A 19162-nucleotide genomic window follows, 5' to 3' on the forward strand; every position below is an offset into this window, starting at 1 on the left:
GTTTGTGAGTGTGAGTTGAATTGTAAGAAGTTTTGTGTTGCTCAGGTAAAGTTATGGCTGAGAACATGGGCCCAGACTTCCGGGGTGAGAATTTCTTCTCCATCTTCTCCATATTTTTCCCAGCTGCAACTGGTATACTGGCTGGTGCCAACATCTCAGGAGATCTTAAGGTTGGGATTCATCAACAAATCCCTTTGTTTTTTATCCTAATTGAATGTAATATACATATTGGCCAGCAATTCAAGGTATCTGTATTATACTCAACACCAGCAGCTTCGAAATTAAAGATTTCTCTTCTACATCATGGACGAGGTTTCCTTTGTCATTGTCTCTCCATGCAGGATCCGCAGCGTGCCATCCCAAAGGGAACCATCCTCGCCATTTTGATATCATCCCTGGTCTACATCGTCGCAGCTATCTGCATAGGTGTGGGAAATATGATCTTTATGAAATATGGTAATGAAACAATCAGAAAGATTTGGACATCACACAAGCGCATGACTTCGACAAGTTTGTCGCGTTCGGAACTTTTATAATCTGTAACTACCTTGGTCGTGCTGCCGATGCACTATTTTAGTTGAGCTGGTCATGCCACGGTGATGGCTCCGTCCGTGAGCCCCTTGCTTCGCCACGCTCACCACCCTAGATACCTCATAACCCCCTCATGAACTTGCCAGCATTGCTTCTTGACTGGCGTTCTGGTGAATCTTCTCATCTTTCCAGCTCATCCCTGCACTTCCCGATGGACTCACAAGTGCTGTACCTGGCATGCTTATACAGCTTCACTGGCTTTCACTTTAACACTTAGTGTCATGGCACTGCCTCTCCAGCTGATGCTCGGCTCGGCTCGGCTCCGATAGCTCGTGCCTTCATCATTTCTAGCACCGTCCCCTCTCCTCCTGGCCCGCCACCAACTACATAATCAAGGGGAGGCAGGGGAAACACAGTTGAGATTCCATCTTACAGGCTGACTAGCTAATTCGAGGATAACTGTGAAATGATTTGTTTTGCCTTTAAGAGAGGTTTCATAAATAGTTATGCGTCGTATTTTGAGTTAAGTTTGTTAATTGCTTATTTCAGGTAAAACAGTATATTGTATCTTTGAATCCTAGGATGCATCACTGTACGTGATGCACCGGGGTTGCTCAACTTGAGTGATGCTACAATCAATGCTACTAAGGCATTGTCTACACCTGCCACGTTTTCTGCAATGGCTCTGTTTGGTCCTGACCACGTGGTAACAAAATGTGATGATGCGGCCTGCCATCTGGGTCATGACTTTTCCTCTTGCAAAGTTCAGTCCTGCTCTTTTGGCCTCATGAATGACTTTCAGGTGAGGTTTTACTGAAAAAGGTATGTTTTGAAGATGCATGATGGGTTTTGAAGCCGACCAGTAGCAGGGGTGAAGTTGTGTGGATAACCGATGAGTGGGAAGATAAATGGATGATGTTTACTTATAGCATCTGTTTGTAGGTGATGAGCATGGTGTCAGGATTTGGGCCCCTCATCACCGCTGGCATCTTCTCAGCCACACTCTCATCGGCTCTGGCCTCTCTTGTCAGTGCACCAAAGGTCTTCCAGGTATTTGAATTCTTGATCTACAAACCTTAATTCCCATTAAAGCTGCCCCTTTAACACTGGTATCTAGTGTAGCAGCATAGCAAACCTGTTGTGCATTTTGTGATACAAGCACCAAATTTGGCACAAATGTACATTAATATATTGCGAACATTTTCAGATATTGGGCCACTTGAAATTCTCTCTTTATGTCCGCCATATTGGATTTCAAAATGGCCGCCACTTGAAATCTACATTTGCTATTATCTCTGGACGTAATGCAGTTATTGACTTGATTCTGGTATCTAAATATGTTTTTGGGGGCAAGGAATCCAATGGTACCATTATCAACTTAATATTATCCATCACAGTCTGTTATATAATTTTATTTGGAAATTATCTAGGCAAATATTGGATTCAACACAATACTTTGAAAAGAATGTCTTAGTTCTGTAAATGTCTTAGGTATAATACTGACATGCTACATGGTCTAGTATTTAAGGCTAGGTGTACTGGTATCTGAGGCTAGGTATATACCGGTACTGAAGATATGTGTACATAAACAGTGTCATGTTAAGTTCAGCATTGCCACAAGTACATGTATGTTGTTGACTCATCGTCATGTGCAGTCCCCTTCACACACACAGAGGGCTGTGCACTGAAGGGCAGCCTTTTTGCACTTGCAGCACCTCACACACCCTTTCTTGCACTTGCAAGAAACCAGCTCAATGCAGCTGTGAGCTGCATCCTGCAGCAGCAGCAGCGCCTCAGTGAGTTCTGGCAGTACCGTCCAGACTGCCCACGCAGTCTTCTTGCCATGTCTATGAAAACTAGACACAGTGTCGCATCCAGTTAGAGCGTGGAACATTGGCAGTGCACGAGCCTTCTCTCGTCCCAATCCAGCTGCTATTTCGTGTGCTGCTAGGTATCGGAAACTCTGGCCTGTTCCGAATGCCAGCCACAGTTTGTCTTCTGGTTGCAACTCCTGTGCCAGGACACTGCCAGCACCACAACATCGGTGTCTACAGTCCGGATGAGTATTGCATGGTGTCCATGCTGGACTGCATGAGATGCATGCAGCAACATCCGACTGTCAGCTTCTTCATGGTTACATGGGGCGAGTGAGGTCAGATCTGGCAGTAGTGGCTTGCTGAGCACTGCCTCTCCATCAGTAATGACGAGTTGCTTGTCCTCCTGGTCAAACTATTCCATGAGAGCTGCTGAGAGGAACCTGAACAGCTCGGTCTTGTTGCTGTCCACTTGTAGGAAGTTCTGCCAGTTTCCTGGTATGGCTGCGGCAGCCACCACACGTCTCCGCACACCTTGTCCCCGCTTTGCATGTGTACTACCTTTCAGTGAATCAGCAAGGTAATTATCCCAGACCAGATCCAGGTGTGACACTGTTTGCAGCTTCGTGGACATATATGGGATGAAGATCTGTTGTGCATACTCTTCAAAGGTCTTTGATACAGTTGGCTTCAGCATCTGGACGATGGCTGCTCCATCAAGCACAATACAGGTCGTGATAGGAGTCTCTGTCTTTGCGTCGGAGACTTCTTCCAAGCATGTGAGGAGATCACTCTTGGTACCAGTGCAGAGGCTTCCACCATCAGACAATGCAGGAGGACATGCCTGATTCTTGTGACAAAAGAACTCCTCAAGGTTTCCATCCCTCGTCTGGCAGCCAATGTACAGGCGTGCGAAGAGTTCACGGTCATTCTTGATGGAGGCGAGCTGTTGCTGACCTATGCTCTGGCTTCTTGGAGTGGAAGTGCTGAACACCTTCAGCTTGTTACGAGGAATGGGTGCGTCCACTGCCTTTGTTCTGTCCAACAGACACTCTCTGGTGAAAGCCTCGAACTGCTCTTGGCCAATCCTCTTGGCATTCATCACGGTCTCCACAGCAGCAGGATCTGCGATCTCCTTTGTGTCCAGTTTGACTACATCCTGACTCTCCTCCTCGAATGGGTTGCCCATCTCCTCTATGACACCGACGAGAGAGAGCGAACATCTTTCACAAATGAGGCCTGTACACTTGGCGTCTGATCATGATGACGTGTGTTGGTTCCCATCCTGGAATTCTTCGATCACCCTGGCAACTTCTGGTCCCGCAACCATCCAGCGACGTAGGGCACTAGGGTTGTCAGTGAGCCCAACTGCTCCACCGTCTCCTTTGATGCAGGCATTATTCTGCTCATGTGCCTGGTCAATCGGGATTGAAGAGAACACCCTCTGTGTTTTCTGAACGGTGAAGTGGCTTTCCCTGAATTTCCTGGCTACATCTGGGTGTTTGGTGAGTTCGGCCATGTCCTTCAGGTGCACTGGTATCCACCTAGCATAGTGGGTGTGATCCAGTGCATGGAACCAGGGGACCAGCTCTGTCAGAGCATCGAGGTACATCATTAACGATCCCTGCCTGAGAGAACGCACATACACTAGAACCAACAGTTCTAGTTCCAGCATGGTTGCCAGTAGTGAAACTGGGGGATGTCTTCTCCTCTCTGGCAACACCAGTCTTCAAACTCCGGAAGGTCCTCTGCATCCCTGGTTTCTCCCAGACAGTAGTGGTTGTAGGCACGGTGTTGCAGGATGTACAGTGCTGCTGCAGTCACTTGATGTGAATTTATATTTTAGACTGCCAGCATATATGAGCTTGTCTGAGTTGTTACTAGTGATTTAGTATAGTTTTATTTATTTATTTATATTTACAGAACCAAGACATTCTTTTCAAAGTATTGTGTTGAATCCAATATTTGCCTAGATAATTTCCAAATAAAATTATATAACAGACTGTGATAGATAATATTAAGTTGAAAATGGTACCATTGGATTCCTTGCCCCCAAAAACATACATTTAGATCCCAGAATCAAGTCAATAACTGCATTATGTCCAGAGATAATCGCAAATGTAGATTTCAAGTGGCGGCCATTTTGAAATCCAATATGGCGGACATAAAGAGAGAATTTCAAGTGGCCCAATATCTGAAAATGTTCGCAACATATTAATGTACATTTGGTGCTTGTATCACAAAATGCACAATTCTTTTGAATATTTGGGCTAAGCCGCCCCACTAATCTGTAACATCCATGCATATGTGTCCACATAACGAACTCCCAAAGTACCTTCAAATCTGGAAGTACCCTTAAACTCCCACAACCAATAAGGAAAGACTTAAATCTTCAATTCATTTGAGGTTTTGAGGCAGATGGCGTATGTGACGAGCGACATCAGAATGATTGTGAGGTGGTTGAAGTGAGGATCAAGGTGAACACTGTGGGGGTAAATGTGGAAAGTGAAAAGCTCGATGTTGATAGCCATCAAAAGCATAAATAAGATGATGATGAGGAAGATGTGAGTGACTGTGTAGTCGTTGAGGGTAAGAAAATGTTGTTGTGTGTCCTTAGGCATTGTGCCAAGACAAGATTTTTCCATATATCGAGATTTTCGCTCGAGGGCACGGAAAAGGAAACGAGCCCATACGTGGATATGCGCTCACCTTTATGATTGCCGTGGGATTCATTCTGATCGGTAGCTCACCTCACTCACCTACACCTTGAGATGTCTTTCACCACTCATCCCTCCTCTTTCCTTGTGCTTAATCTCAACATGTCACAAGTCATGTGACACTTTGCACCTCTGACTTGTACCTCACCAATATCAGAACATTACACCACAAATGAGCATGACCTCACTTCACCCTATCAAATTGTGCCTCCTGTGAAAGTACGTGTTGGTTCAACAGCCAATACCCATTGTTGTGCAGGAGAGCTCAACGCCATTGCACCAATCATATCAAACTTCTTTCTGGCATCATATGCACTCATCAACTTCTCCTGCTTCCATGCTTCCATCGCTCGCTCTCCAGGTAAGAGTCAATGCTAACCTTTTGCAATTACAGGAAAGAAGTAACAACCACTGACAAAACCCCTTCAGTAGATGTCGTTTTGCATCTAAAGCCAAAAACTTAGATCCATGGAACGTGGAAGGGTGTAGTAGCACTAGTATTATGATGATACAATTCGTATGATAATATCAAAATGACGAAAGCAATACTCACATCGGGGAATGATACTGTGCCGGAGTGGCGACCCGTCCCAGATTATAACCCTGAGCCAAAAAATGCTTTGACAGACCCACTGCTCTGTTGACACCTCTACAATATATATATTTACTAATAGATGTCGGTGTGTTTTTTTGTCAGTTAGTCCATCTGTCCGCCCGTCTGTCCGTCCGTATCCTCCATAACTCCAAAACCATGAAACCAAGCATCCTCAAACTTTGCATATATACTAAGGGAACTCCTTCCTCTTCTCCAATGGCTTGATTACCGATCATCAATTTGGTTTCAGACCAGGTCACTATACCCTGGATATGCTGCTTCTGCTCTCCCAACAATGGATGCAGGTACTCGATGTCAGACATGAAATCAGAGCCATATCCCCAGACATATCGAGTGCCTTTGACACGGTCTGGCACCCTGCCCACCAAACTCTCTTCCCATGGTATCCAAGGCCATCTCCACTCATGGCTCACAGACTTCCTCTCCTGTCGCAGTCAACGTGTGGCCCTAAATGGAGTTCTCTCATCCCCCCTTCCTGTCCAAGCTGGAGATCCTCAAGACAGCGTTCTGGGCCCTGTTCTTTTTCTGGTTTTCATCAACGATCCCTCCAACTCTCTGAAAAATCCTCTTTATCTCTTTGCTGATGACTCCACCCTCTGCCATACCATCTGTCATCCCTCAGACCAGCAAGTAGCAGCTTCTTCGCTCTCTGTAAATCTGGGTAAAATCACAAACTGATCCAACATGTGGAACATGTTTTTCAAGTCTGAAAAATCTCACACTCTCACTATGTCTCTCCGAAAGGACCATTTAGAACCCCCCCCCCATCCACTTTCTCAACAATCCTCTGGAAGAAGTCCTTTCATTCAAGCTTCTGGGTCTCACTATCTGCCATGATCTTTCCTGGGAAAGCCACATTTCCAAGCTGGCCGCCAAAGCCAGTCACCGACTGGGAATCCTTCATCGTGCAAAGTCCTTCCTCAGCGCATCTGAGCTCCTGACCACATACAAAGCTTTCATCCACAGCCTGATGGAGTACTGCTTTCCCTACTGGGCTGGTGCTCCTGCCTCCCACCTTTCTTGGCTTCACGCTGTGGAAACCAAGGCATTTTAGATCATTGGTATCTGCCACTATGAGGCTGAGTCTTTGGGTCTCTCACTCTCTCACCACAGGCAGGTCGGTGGTCTTTCTGTCTTCTACCGTCTCCTCTCCGGTCTCGCCCTCCCCTGCTCTGTTTGCGATTTGTCCCCACCACATTTCCACAGGTCGGTCAAGGTCCGCCAACAACCCCCTTCTGCTCAAACTACCAAAATCACGAATCACTGCTCACCTTCACTCTTTCATTCCTCTTTTTTCCCGCCTTTGGAATAAACTCCCTCACTCTATTCTTTCCCATTCTTCCCTCCAGGCCTTCAAAACAGCTGTTTACCACCACCCCTTATCTCCCCCCATCCAAATCCTCGATCTTTTCTACCCCCATTGATCCACCCCAAACCCACCTCCTTCAAATTCCCTGCTTTCCTTCCTTAAAGTCCCTGTCGTGTCCATCTTGTATTCCCCATGTTCCCTGCCCCATCCCTCTCCCTTCCACAGATCTCCTTATGCCTCTGTTCCCCACTGTTTTGTCCTTCCCACTCCCACCCCTCTTGTCTCATGCCCCCCTTGCTGTGCATTGTGTGTGAGCTCTCATACGAGCTTTGACAATCTATTTTAAAAAAACAACTCCATGTGCAGGAGTGAAATAAGGTGTTTGGGCTCGTTTAAACACCCATTTTGAAAAAAATTAATGACCTTATTTAATTATGCTTTATCAAGGCGTCATCCTTGGTCACCCTGCTGTCCCTCACTGGAGTCCTAATTTGCCATTTTGTTTTTTCACCTGCGCAACAGTGCCTTCACTTGGAACAGGTGGTAACAGTTTCTTAACGATAAAGTTTTTTTTTTTTTTTTCACTTTCCTCACTCATTTTTGTCAGGTCAGGTTCGATCTGTGACCTGCTACAGGTACCATGTAAACCTGTACTAACCTGTTCCATGGTCGGGTTGTCGGCGACTAAACCGTCTCCCCCACCAGGTTTTCTGGTGATGAGGGTGTTTGGATATGGACACCCAGCAGGATTAAAAACAAAACCTGTCAAAGGGCGGAGGAGCTCCTTGTGAGCCAACGGCCATCCATATCTAGTGCCCAACTGTGTCTGCGGACGTCCTCCTGCAGTTGGGTTACTTCTTATTAGGAGGTTGGTGGCAGGATTTGCACTCTGGCCACCGTAAAACCCTTCATTCCGCAAAACACAAAAACGCAAAAAAATCTGAAAACCCGCTCCGTGGGAGTACCTCCTGTGCAGCTTCCCTTCGCAGGGCAGCTCACCGGATGACGGGATTGGGGCAAAGCCTTCGGGACCCCCAATCTTTGATGATAGGAGGGAAACCACAGGGTAACATCCCTGGGTCAGATTGCGGGAGAGTGTGTTGGAGTGGTGCTGAGGTGTCGTCCACCAGACGGCGGTCTCCTTGGGTTAACCTGAGGCGGTCCCTTCGGGTGGGTGCCTGGAATGTCCTATCCCTAAGAGAGGATGATCACCTGTCTCTGTTATCATCTGAGCTCAAGCGTTTGGACATCGAGATTGCAGCTCTCTCTGAGGTTCGGAGACCGGATTGCGGAGAGATAATGGTGAGTGGTTACACCTACTATTGGTCTGGTCACTCTGCTGGTTACCATTCCCAAGGAGTTGCTGTGGCTGTGTCCAATAAGATGACTCCAATGATAATTGAGGTAACACCGGTCAACGAGCGTATTATGAGATTAAGGATTCGTCACTCCTTAGGTGTCATTTCCCTGGTCTCTGTTTATGCTCCGACTGAGGCGAGTGATCTCACAGAGAAGGATGCATTCTACGCCACGCTCGAGTCTGTGGTTGATCAGTGCCCTAGACGAGATACACTTCTAGTCTTGGGGGATTTCAATGCATCGACTGGAACTGATAGGGATGGTTATGAGGTGTGTGTTGGTCCCCATGGGTCAGGAACTATGAACCAGAATAGCACTAAGTTCCTTGACTTTGAAAGAAGTCATGGACTTAGGGTGGCTGGTTCATGGTTTCAGCGCCCACAAGCTCATCGCTGGACTTGGTATTCCAACGCTGGCAGTGTGGCAAAGGAGATTGACCATGTCCTCATTGACGGTCGTTGGAGGATGATCCAGAACTCCAGGGTCTACCGGAGTGCTCAGTTCCTCAATACTGACCACAGGCTTGTTGTAGCAACTCTAAAGCTGCACCTTAAATCCTGGAGAATGGTACCATCCCAGCCGAGGCTGGATGCTGCCAAGCTCAGGGATGAGAGAGTAGCTGAGGAGTTTGCGAACAGGCTGAGTGGACACTTGGGGGGTCTGGGTGCTTTGGGGGGTCCTGAAGAGTTGTGGAGTGCCTTCAAGACCACCATCCTTGATGTTGCCGGTGGATGTCTTTGAGCTCACCGCAGGGCGAAGAAGAATTTTGTCTCTCAAGGGACACTGGATACCATTCACCAGAGTCGCAGGGCCAGGCTGAATGGCAGAGCTGAGCTGTTCAGGGAGCTGAGGCGAAAAACTGTACGTGCACTGAGGGTGGACAAGGAGGCCTATGTGTGAGGAATCTGTGAGGGGGTAGAGCATCACCTGTGGACAGGTGATTCTCGTCCCGCTTCCAAGGGAATTCGCGCATTGCGTTCATCCAAGCCCATCCCTCGGTCTACTGCAGTTAGAGCAGAGAGTGGTCGGCTCTTGACAGAGGAGTCTGAAGTGAAGGCCCGCTGGGCCAGTTACTTTGAGCAGGCTGATCCCCCAGCTGTCGAGTTGGACGTCAAGGGTGTTACAATCCCTGTTGCTGACCCTCAAATCAACTGTGGTCCACCTTCGCTTGTGGAAACACGGGCTGCGGTGAACCAGTTGAAACAGGGCAAAGCTCCAGGGATCTGTGGCATCCATGCTGAACTTCTCAAGGCTGGTGGAAGTGCTGCACTCGTGTCATTGCATGCAGTTTTGTGCTCTGCCTGGAACACAGGCATCATCTCAACTGACTGGAAGAGGGGTCTTGTTGTCCCTATCTGGAAAGGGAAGGGTGATCGCCAAGAGTGCAACAACTACCGAGGGGTGACGCTGCTCTCAGTGCCGGGCAAGGTCTTTGCTCGGATAATTCTTGATAGGGTTCGCCACCATCTGCTTGAGCACCAGCGTCCGGAGCAGTCAGGCTTTACACCAAAGAGGTCAACGATTGACCGTATCCTTGCACTTCGTGTCTTCACTGAACGCAGACGAGAGTTTCGGCAGGGGCTGCTTGCAGCCTATGTTGATCTCTGTATAGCGTTCGATTCAGTGAATCGGGATGTCCTCTGGAGGATTCTTGGTCTTCGTGGGGTGCCACCAAAACTGATCGACCTGATGTCTGAACTCTACTCTGGTACTGAGAGTGCTGTGAAGTGTGGTGGTACCATCTCTGACTAATTTCCAGTTGTTACTGGAGTTCGTCAGGGGTGTGTACTGGCCCCCACACTTTTCAGCACTTGTATGGACTGGATTTTAGGGAGGATATCTGAGAGATCAAGCTGCGGTGTATCGTTTGGGAATGTCAAGATCTCGGACCTTGATTTTGCAGATGATGCAGTCATCTTTGCGGAGACTATTGACATCCTTTTGGGGGCCCTTGAGGTGCTGAATGAGGAGTCTGAGCCGCTGGGGTTACGGGTTTCTTGGGTCAAAACTAAGATCCAGGCTTTCGGTGACATCTTGCATGCTGCTGTCCTGTCTGTGTCTGTTTGTGGTGAGGATGTTGAGGTCGTGGAGATTCACTTACCTTGGCAGTGATATTCATGTCTCTGCTGGCTGCGAGTCAGAGGTCAATAGACGTCTGGGACGGGCCTGGGGAGTCATGGATTCACTGGATCATGGGGTGTGGAGCTGCCGGTACCTGTGCGGGAGGACGAAAGTCCGAGTCTTCAGGTCCTTGGTACTTCCAGTCTTGCTCTATGGATGCGAGACTTGGACTCTGACCAAGGATCTGAGACGGAGACTTAATTCCTTTGGTACCAGGTCTCTTCGGAGAATCCTTGGCTATCGCTGGTCAGATTTTGTGTCCAACGAGCGGTTTCTGAGAGAGACTCGGATGAGATTTGTTACCTGCATAGTCCGTGAGCGTCAGTTGCGGCTGTATGGACATGTGGCTCGTTTTCCTGACGCTGATCCTGCGCACCAGATTCTCTCAGCGAGGGAGTCTCATGAGTGGAGGAGGCCAGTGGGCCGACCACGTGCCTCGTGGTTGCAGCAGGTTGACCATCATCTCAAGGAGATGGGGATGGGCCTGGCATCTGCCTGGGGGATGGCCAGACGGAGGCCCCTGGAGTACCGGCGGAAAGTGGATGCAGCGACGCGCTGTTCTGGCACATGCTCCCATACCTGACCTGACCTCACTCATATCATTCTAATGACTCATCATTATATCTACAAATCGCTGGGTACATTGCATTGCTTATAAACGCCTGGAGACGCCAGCGTTCATGGCTTTATTTCATTTCCACACATGCCATAACCTCTAGAATCTCTAAATTTCTGCCGAATTTCGAAATTTAAACTTCTTCAATGAAATCGGCAGCAGTTCCGACCGTTAAAAAAGCGTACATTTGTCCAATTCTGACATTGCTTGACATTCCGGGCATCTCCAGGTGTATGGTGTATATATGACCGATGTGTGGTCACTAATCACTTGCCAAGCCAGTCTTTCCTTATCAACCGTTTCGTTGGAGTGCTTGCTTGAGTGCTTAAGTCACTTGGCGAGCACTTTACAAGCTGCTTGGTTGTTCGTTTCACGCCATGGCCATACATGGCAAAAGTATTCGCACTGTCACTGAATATATCGATCCAGTTGAACAAAGTTCATGCACCGCTCGTCTTCGTTTGGCCCTGCGTTGTCGTGCGGACCCCTTGGGCGGTGATAGATACATATAAAAAAAATCAAATGTTTCGTTTAAAAAGTTTGCTCAACTGTGTTGGCGGAGTGTTTGCTTGAGTGCTTAAGCCACTTGGCGAGTGCTCTTCAAGCTTTGATCTCTTCAAGCTTCGATCTCTACATTGTGAGTTCTAAGTCCCAGGACACAGTTTTCGCTGCTTATACAAGATTTGTCTGTCATGTATTTATACTGTTTTCTTTTTTCTTTCAGGTAATGCAAGTAATACATTAAACCAAGATGGCAGAGGCCAGTCCATTTACAGTGGTCCTTCCCCCCCCCCCCCCCCCAAAGATGAAGATTTGATTTTGATGGTGCTGGCTTTCCAAAACGCTCAGTCTTCTTGCACCTGTTTCATCATCTTATTTGTGTTTCGCCTCTCATGGACCACCACACCACTGCCACCAGCAACTCTTCTGCTGAAAATAGACTGGTGTCTGCCATCTTGGTTTTTTTGTAGTCCTTGTAATATCTGAAAAAAAGAAAACTATAAATAGATGGCATAAACAAATCTTGTCCAAACAGCTAAAACCGTATCCTGGGACTTATGACTCACCCTGTAAAGATTCCATGCCAATACTGTGGCTCGGTTCTCCGTGGGGACCTCTCCAAAGTTTGGAAGGTAAAATAAGTTCGATAATTACAATGAGTTAAAAATATTTTCAGTCGTGACAAAGCAATGAATCGCCACATCATGGCAGGAGAGCCGAGAGGTGTACACGCTTGGTCTAAGCTGTTGAGCCTGGGTTTGAATCCTGATAGCTATAAACTGTAATGCCGGTGTTTCACAGGGCAGGGTGATTCATCAATGTATGTGCCGTCTCTCCGATTGACGTTAAACTGGTCGTCACATCTACCAGAATCCCCCTTCTCCTTTCCCCATCCCCTCTCCCTCCTTACTCTCCCCTTTCCCACTCTTACACCTCTCCTTCTCTCTCTCTCTCTCTCTCTCTCTCTCTCTCTCTCTCTCTCTCTCTCTCTCTCTCTCTCTCTCTCCCTCTCTCTCTCTTCCCCACATCTATCCCTCTCTCCCCCACATCTCCCACTCTTTCTCTGACCCCTCCCTTCACCCCCCCTTTCCTCTCTCCCCCCTTTACTCCACCCATTTCCTCTTCCCTCCCCTTCTCTCTCCCATCCCTTTCCCTCTCTCTCCCACCCTCTCTCTCTCTCGCTCTCTCGCTCTCTCGCTCTCTCTCTCGCTCTCTCGCTCTCTCGCTCTCTCGCTCTCTCGCTCTCTCGCTCTCTCGCTCTCTCGCTCTCTCTCTCTTCCACCCCATATCTCTCTCTCTCTCTCTCTCTCTCTCTCTTCCACCCCATATCTCTCTGAACCATAGTCCCCTCCCCCCATTTCCTCTCACCTTCTCTCTCTCTCTCCCACCCCTCTCTCGCTCTTTCTTTCTGACCCTTTCCTCTCCCCTCTCTCTCAACCCTCTCACTCTCTCTCCCTCTTCCTCCCTCTTTCTCTCGCTCTCTAACCCATTCCCTCTCCCCCACCCCTCTTGCTCTCTCTCCCACCCCTCTCTCTCTCTCTGACCCCTCCCCTCTCCCCCCTTTCCTCTCACTCCCACCCCTCTCCCTCTCTCTCGTACCCTCCCAACCACTGAATGGACCGTGTATCTGGATTAGGTGCTTCCGAATATGGGAAGGACATATCTGGGGCTTGGGCATGTACAGGGAAAGTTTATAATGATAATATTTACGATCAATCACGTTGGGAGTGGTGGGAGCCCGGTTGCTGTGAGGGCTGTTATAAATATTTATTACTTGCAAAATCGAAGATTTTTCAAGTATATTGATCAGTCTATTTTGTTATTACTTGGCAATGTTTTTTCTTTTTTTGACAAGTATGTTGATCGCTTGTGTGTGCGTTTGTTTGTTTGTCTGTCTGCTCACCTCCAGCCCAAACCACTCAACTGATCGTTCTGAAATTTTAAGAGATTAATGTCATCGAGCCTGCGGCGGTCCGTCATTGAAGTTTCATAAAATTTGGTTGACCGAAAAGGTCTACAAAGGCCAATAGGCCAACTTGAGCCAAATTTTCTAAAATCCTCAAATTTGATCTGATTGACTTGAAATTTGAACAGGATTTGCATATCAGGTCATTGAATTCAACTACCTATTACTTTTGAGGTTTCATAGGTCAAAAGGTCAACATAGGCCATAAAGTTAACTCAAAATAGGCCAAATTTTAAAATTGCTTCTAAAATTGTCAATTTGCATCCGATTGACTTGAAATTTGAAGACCATTTGCACATAATAGGTCACTGAATTTAACCACCTATTAATTATGAGGTAAACATAGGCCAAAAGGTCAAAATATGCCAGAATGCCAATTTGGGCCGAATTTTCTAAACCCTAAATTTTCATCCCATTGAGTTGAAATTTGAAAAGGGTTTACATATCAGGTCACTGAATTCAACCTATTATTATTATTTTTGTGGTCAACATCGACCAAAAGGCCAAATTTCTAAAATCAATTTTAATCCAATTAACTTGAAATTTGAAGAGCATTTACATATAGGTCACTGAATTCAACCACCTATTAATTTTGAGGTAAACATAGGCCAAAAGGTCAAAATAGGCCAATTTGGGCCAAATTTTCTAAAATCCTCATTTTTCGTCCGATTGACTTGAAATTTGAAGAGCATTTTCATGTCAGGTCACTGAATTAAACTAGCATTTAATGTTAAGGTCAACACATGCCTAATTTTTAAAATTGATAGATAGGACCAAAAACTAAATATATCACTATGTCTCAAAAAGTTGTGGACGAGTTATGACAAAACAAGGTGGATGAGATGAATAGGTGACAAGAACAAGTGGATTGGGTTTTGGTTCGGATCCAGCCCATCAGTGGGATACAAAACGTGGTGTTTCACCTGGCAGAGGTATGTGCCCTACTGAGTGCCATTCTACTTTGTGCTGTTTTGCCAAGTTGTCATTCGATGAGTGATTTTTCATTCTGTCTGTCTGTCTGTCTGTCTGTTTGTCCGTTTATTGTCAACAGGTCACAATTTAAAACTGATTTTCACAAAACTTTACCACATGGTAGAGTTTGTCCGAAGGAAGAAGCCGACTGTTTTTGCGGTCAAAAGGTCAACATAGGCCAAAGGTCAACAACTAAGGCGGTATTTCTAAAATCCTCAATTTCCATCCGATTGACTTGAAATTTGAAGAGGATTTATATTTCAGGTCACTAAATTCAACTAGCCAATTATTTTTGAGATCAACATGGACCAAAAGCTCAACATCGGCCAAAGGTCATAAACTTAGGTGAGATTTCGAAAATCCTCAATTTTCATCCAATTGACTTGAAATTTGAAGAGGATTTATATTTCAGGTCACTGAATTCAACTGGCCAATTATTTTTGAGATCAACATAGGCCAAAGGTCATCAACTTAGGTGAGATTTCGAAACTGATTGACTTAAAATTTGAAGAGGATTTATATTTCAGGTCAATTAATTAAACCAGGTAATTATTTTTGAGGTCAACATGAACCAAAAGGTCAGCATAGTCCCAAGGTCCACAAATAAAGTGGTATTTCTAAAATCCTCAATTTTCATCTGATTGACCCAAAATTGGAAGAGGATTTATATTTCAGGTCACTGAATTCAACTCGCCAATTATTTTTATGGTCAACATGGACCAAAAGGTCAACATAGGCTGAATTGTCAATTTTCATCCGATGCATTTGAAATTTGAAGAGGAGTTGCATATTTGGTCATTGAATTCAACCACCAATTATTTTTGAGGTCAAATTTGTTTTATGGATTTTGCAAGTATCGTGCTCTGCATGACGTCTTCTTGTTTTGTGTTTGGTTCCGGGGCACAAGAGAAACTAGAAAGCATTTGAAAATTCAAGGCCCTTCCACATCCGCTTTATACTCAAACTAAACTTGATGAAAATGAATTAAAAAAAAAAATTGGACAATTTATTCATTTGTGTTCTCCACAATCTCATCATAAAGGTTTGTTGAATATTTGATGACAAAAACCCAATTGATAAAAATGTTATTCAACGGTAAACAAGGATTTAAATTAAAACATTTATGGCTGGGCTAGCACTTCACCGATGACGTCATCCTTACAATACCTTATTCTCTATTGGGAGTAGAATGAGATGTCAAGTTTCAATTTTTTTCAATGAACGGTTTCAGAGATTTAATGTTTCAATTTTTTTGTGTTTAATCCAATATTGCTGCCATACCACATGACCTATGACATCACTATTATAATTAGAATATTCTCCTTGGGGAGTCGCTCCGACCCTGAAATTTTTTTTGTCAATCGGACAAGTGGTTGCTGAGAAAACAAATGTTAAAAAATAATATCGCAAAATACCAAAAAGGGTCAAATAATCAAATATAATCATAATATAGTTGGTGTAGGCCTGGAACTTCTTACAAACTTTTCTCTGAACATATTCTGTTTATACTTCCAAAATCTTCACATTATGTGTTCCATGTATTTACGCAGGTGATAGCAGAGTCAAACAATGGAATATCATAATCATAATCTTAATATAATAATAATATAATGGGCGTAAGCCTGGAACTTCTAACACACTTTTCTCCAAACATATTCTGTTCATACTTATGAAATCTTCACATTATGTGTTCCATGTATTTACGCAGGTGATAGCAGAGTCAAACAATGGAATATCATAATCATAATCTTAATATAATAATAATATAATGGGCGTAAGCCTGGAACTTCTAACACACTTTTCTCCAAACATATTCTGTTCATACTTCCGAAATCTTCACTTTATGTGTTCCATGTACTTGCACAGGTGATAGCGGATTCAAAAATCGAATATAGATCGAATTTTCAAAGAAGGAATCAATGATGTCACAATCAGCAGCATTCGGCGGCAAACCGATGGCCGGGTCGCAGACGACGTACTTTACTTAACTAAGTCCATGAGCTCAGGACGTTTGTTCAACTCAGCATTTACGACTTTTATCCTGCCATGTTGTTCATCAGTCTGTTGATGGAGGTAATATAGAAACGATGAATATGTCAAATCGTTCGTGTTACTTATCCGGCACAATGTGTCAAGGCCAACAATCTAAAGCGACCGGTCTCAAACGCTACCATGGACACCCAGACACGCCACCAATATGAACTGAGCTGTTGAATGCGGCGCAAAACATCCAAAGAAACTACCGTAACTGAGTATTGTGATCCATCCTGTCCCCAATATCCGTCATAGATGGGTATCTGCTAGTTATGATAATAATAATAATAATAATAATAATAATGAGAATAATTTTAACAAAATTATTAATTTGTCTCCTCTATATTCTTGTCATGAGGTTTTGTTGAAAATTTAATGACAAAAGCTCAAATTGTAAAAAAGTTATGGATCGGACACACACACACACACACACACACACACACACACACACACACACACACACACACACACACACACACACACACACACACACACACACGTGATTTCAAAACCCCGTCTTCTGCTGTGCAGGGAACGGCTTAATTATACAAGATTTTTGCATCTATTGGTAAAAGGTGAAGTGTGTGTGTGTGTGTGTGTGTGTGTGTGTGTGTGTGTGTGTGTGTGTGTTTACATATATCCCCTGCGGATGGTAATTGGATTAACAGGAAGTTATGGGAAATCAACATCTGTCAGTCTCATCCGCAGATATTTCTCAGATTCTGATATTTCTGTGAGTCCGATTTTCATTCAGGAACAGAACAATTATTGTTAACCATTTTGAAATCAACTCTCTCGTTCAAATGCTGAAAATTATGTTAAAAAGGCGATTTTAATTACCGATTTCACACCCAGCAACGCCAGCTTAAAAGTGCTCGGCGAGCAGAACTGAGCCACTGAAAACACACACACACACACACACACACACACACACACACACACACACACACACACACACACACACACACACACACACACACACACACACACACACACACACACACACACACACACACACACACACACACACACACAGCACATGCGCAAAAGAGCTCGTTTAACATACAAACGTCATTTTGGAAGTCCCATATTGAACAATAAAAAATATTCCAAATGTATATTCATTTTATATTTCATTAATGACAACCTGCAATATTCTAATGTTTGTGAGTAACGATCAGTGCTGTTTGTACATGCATTGTTTGTAAAAAGGTTATTTTAACATTTTTAACGTCTGTAATGGCAATGTATGGAATGATTTGGTAAACAATCAAGTTCACACTCAGAGATCCAAAATGGTCCGAATCCTTAAATGTGCTCCTTGTGTTATTAGGTTGGAGACCAGGATTCCATTATTACAACCAATGGCTGTCACTGCTCGGATCCATCGTCTGCTGCGGCATAATGTTTGTGCTCAATTGGCTAGCAGCATTGATCACCTGTGCTCTCGTGCTTGCACTTTACCTGTACGTCGCTTACAGCAAGCCAGGTGAGGATTGGGGGAGGGCTGGAGCAGAAATTTGATGAGGATACTGCAAAGTGATTCTAATTGCTGAATTCACATTTTGAAAATATTATTTTTCCTATTTACACATGTGCCCCGTTGCTTGTAAATACGTCTGAGTATTCAAAGTGTCAGCTTTGTCGGACAAGTGAAAATCTTTGATGTATTTAATAATTATAGGGTGACGATATCATGTTTGATGCATTTAATAATTAAAGGGTGACAATATATCATGATATGCCTGGTGTTGTTGGCTTAATGGTTTGGTTGGTGATCTTGGGATCTTAGGGATCTTAGGATCCTGAGTTCAAATCCTGCTCATCTGTTGAATTAACACCAGGTAGGGTTGACTCTGCCTGTCATCCTTCTGAGGTCAGCAAAATGAGTGTCAGCTTGTTGGTATTTTTTGAAGGTGGGAATGATTCAACACTTTCGATTTTGAAATCTCAAAGTTTGATAATCTGTGTCCATGATGATTTATGTTCAATTGCACAAGAACTGTGCGGTTCGCTCATGTTTCTACTTTGTGGTTCTTTGGATCACACCCGTGTGCATACTCATATAGTCGATGTACTACTATGGAGTGTTGGTACGTGTTTGATGTTTGAGGCGACATACCTTTTGGAGAATTGTTGCTGTCGATGATTTATTTGTTAGAATGGGAACAATGCTGTGTTTTTGGGAGTTATTGGGAAATCATCTAATAAAGAATCTACTAAATAACAAATTTTGACAATTCATTAATCACTCGGAAGGTTTGATGCAGAAAGGAAGTTCTTTGGGAAATCTGAAAGCACTATTTGTCGTCCTCGATGTCCATCCGCTCCCAGTCATCTTGTTTTTAATTCGTTGACTCTCAATCTCATGCATGTCCAGTTATAAACACAAAGTTTTTTGTAAGATGTTCAACATACAGTGGAGACCAAATCTGTGGTACAGTCATGGTGAATGTGAGGTTTTACTATTTATCCATTAAAATTCCTTCCATACTCCAGCTGTTCCTTGTGAAGTCCATTCAGATAAATGTTGGCAATTTATCCAGCTTAAAGTTGGCTGCTTTCTCAGGAGCTGCTTTAGTAACTGGGGACCAGTTGTGCGTTGA

The 19162-nt window shown here is 44.7% G+C and overlaps 1 protein-coding gene across 1 annotated transcript in view; it reads left to right on the forward strand.

Annotated features, from left to right (window-relative positions):
- LOC147017724 (solute carrier family 12 member 2-like) overlaps window positions 1–19162 on the forward strand; it is a 172758-nt gene that overhangs the window by 85699 nt on the left and 67897 nt on the right. The window contains exons 9-15 of the mRNA XM_085847580.1: window positions 46–170; window positions 342–426; window positions 1113–1333; window positions 1474–1581; window positions 4963–5086; window positions 5322–5423; window positions 17890–18045. Coding sequence (XP_085703706.1) covers window positions 46–170; window positions 342–426; window positions 1113–1333; window positions 1474–1581; window positions 4963–5086; window positions 5322–5423; window positions 17890–18045 — 921 coding nt within the window. The remainder of the gene's footprint in view (window positions 1–45; window positions 171–341; window positions 427–1112; window positions 1334–1473; window positions 1582–4962; window positions 5087–5321; window positions 5424–17889; window positions 18046–19162) is intronic.

The sequence above is a fragment of the Eptatretus burgeri genome, chromosome 11 (genome assembly GCF_056783735.1).
Source record: "Eptatretus burgeri isolate ZD-2024b chromosome 11, Ebu_testis_v1, whole genome shotgun sequence".
Lineage (NCBI taxonomy): Eukaryota > Metazoa > Chordata > Myxini > Myxiniformes > Myxinidae > Eptatretus > Eptatretus burgeri.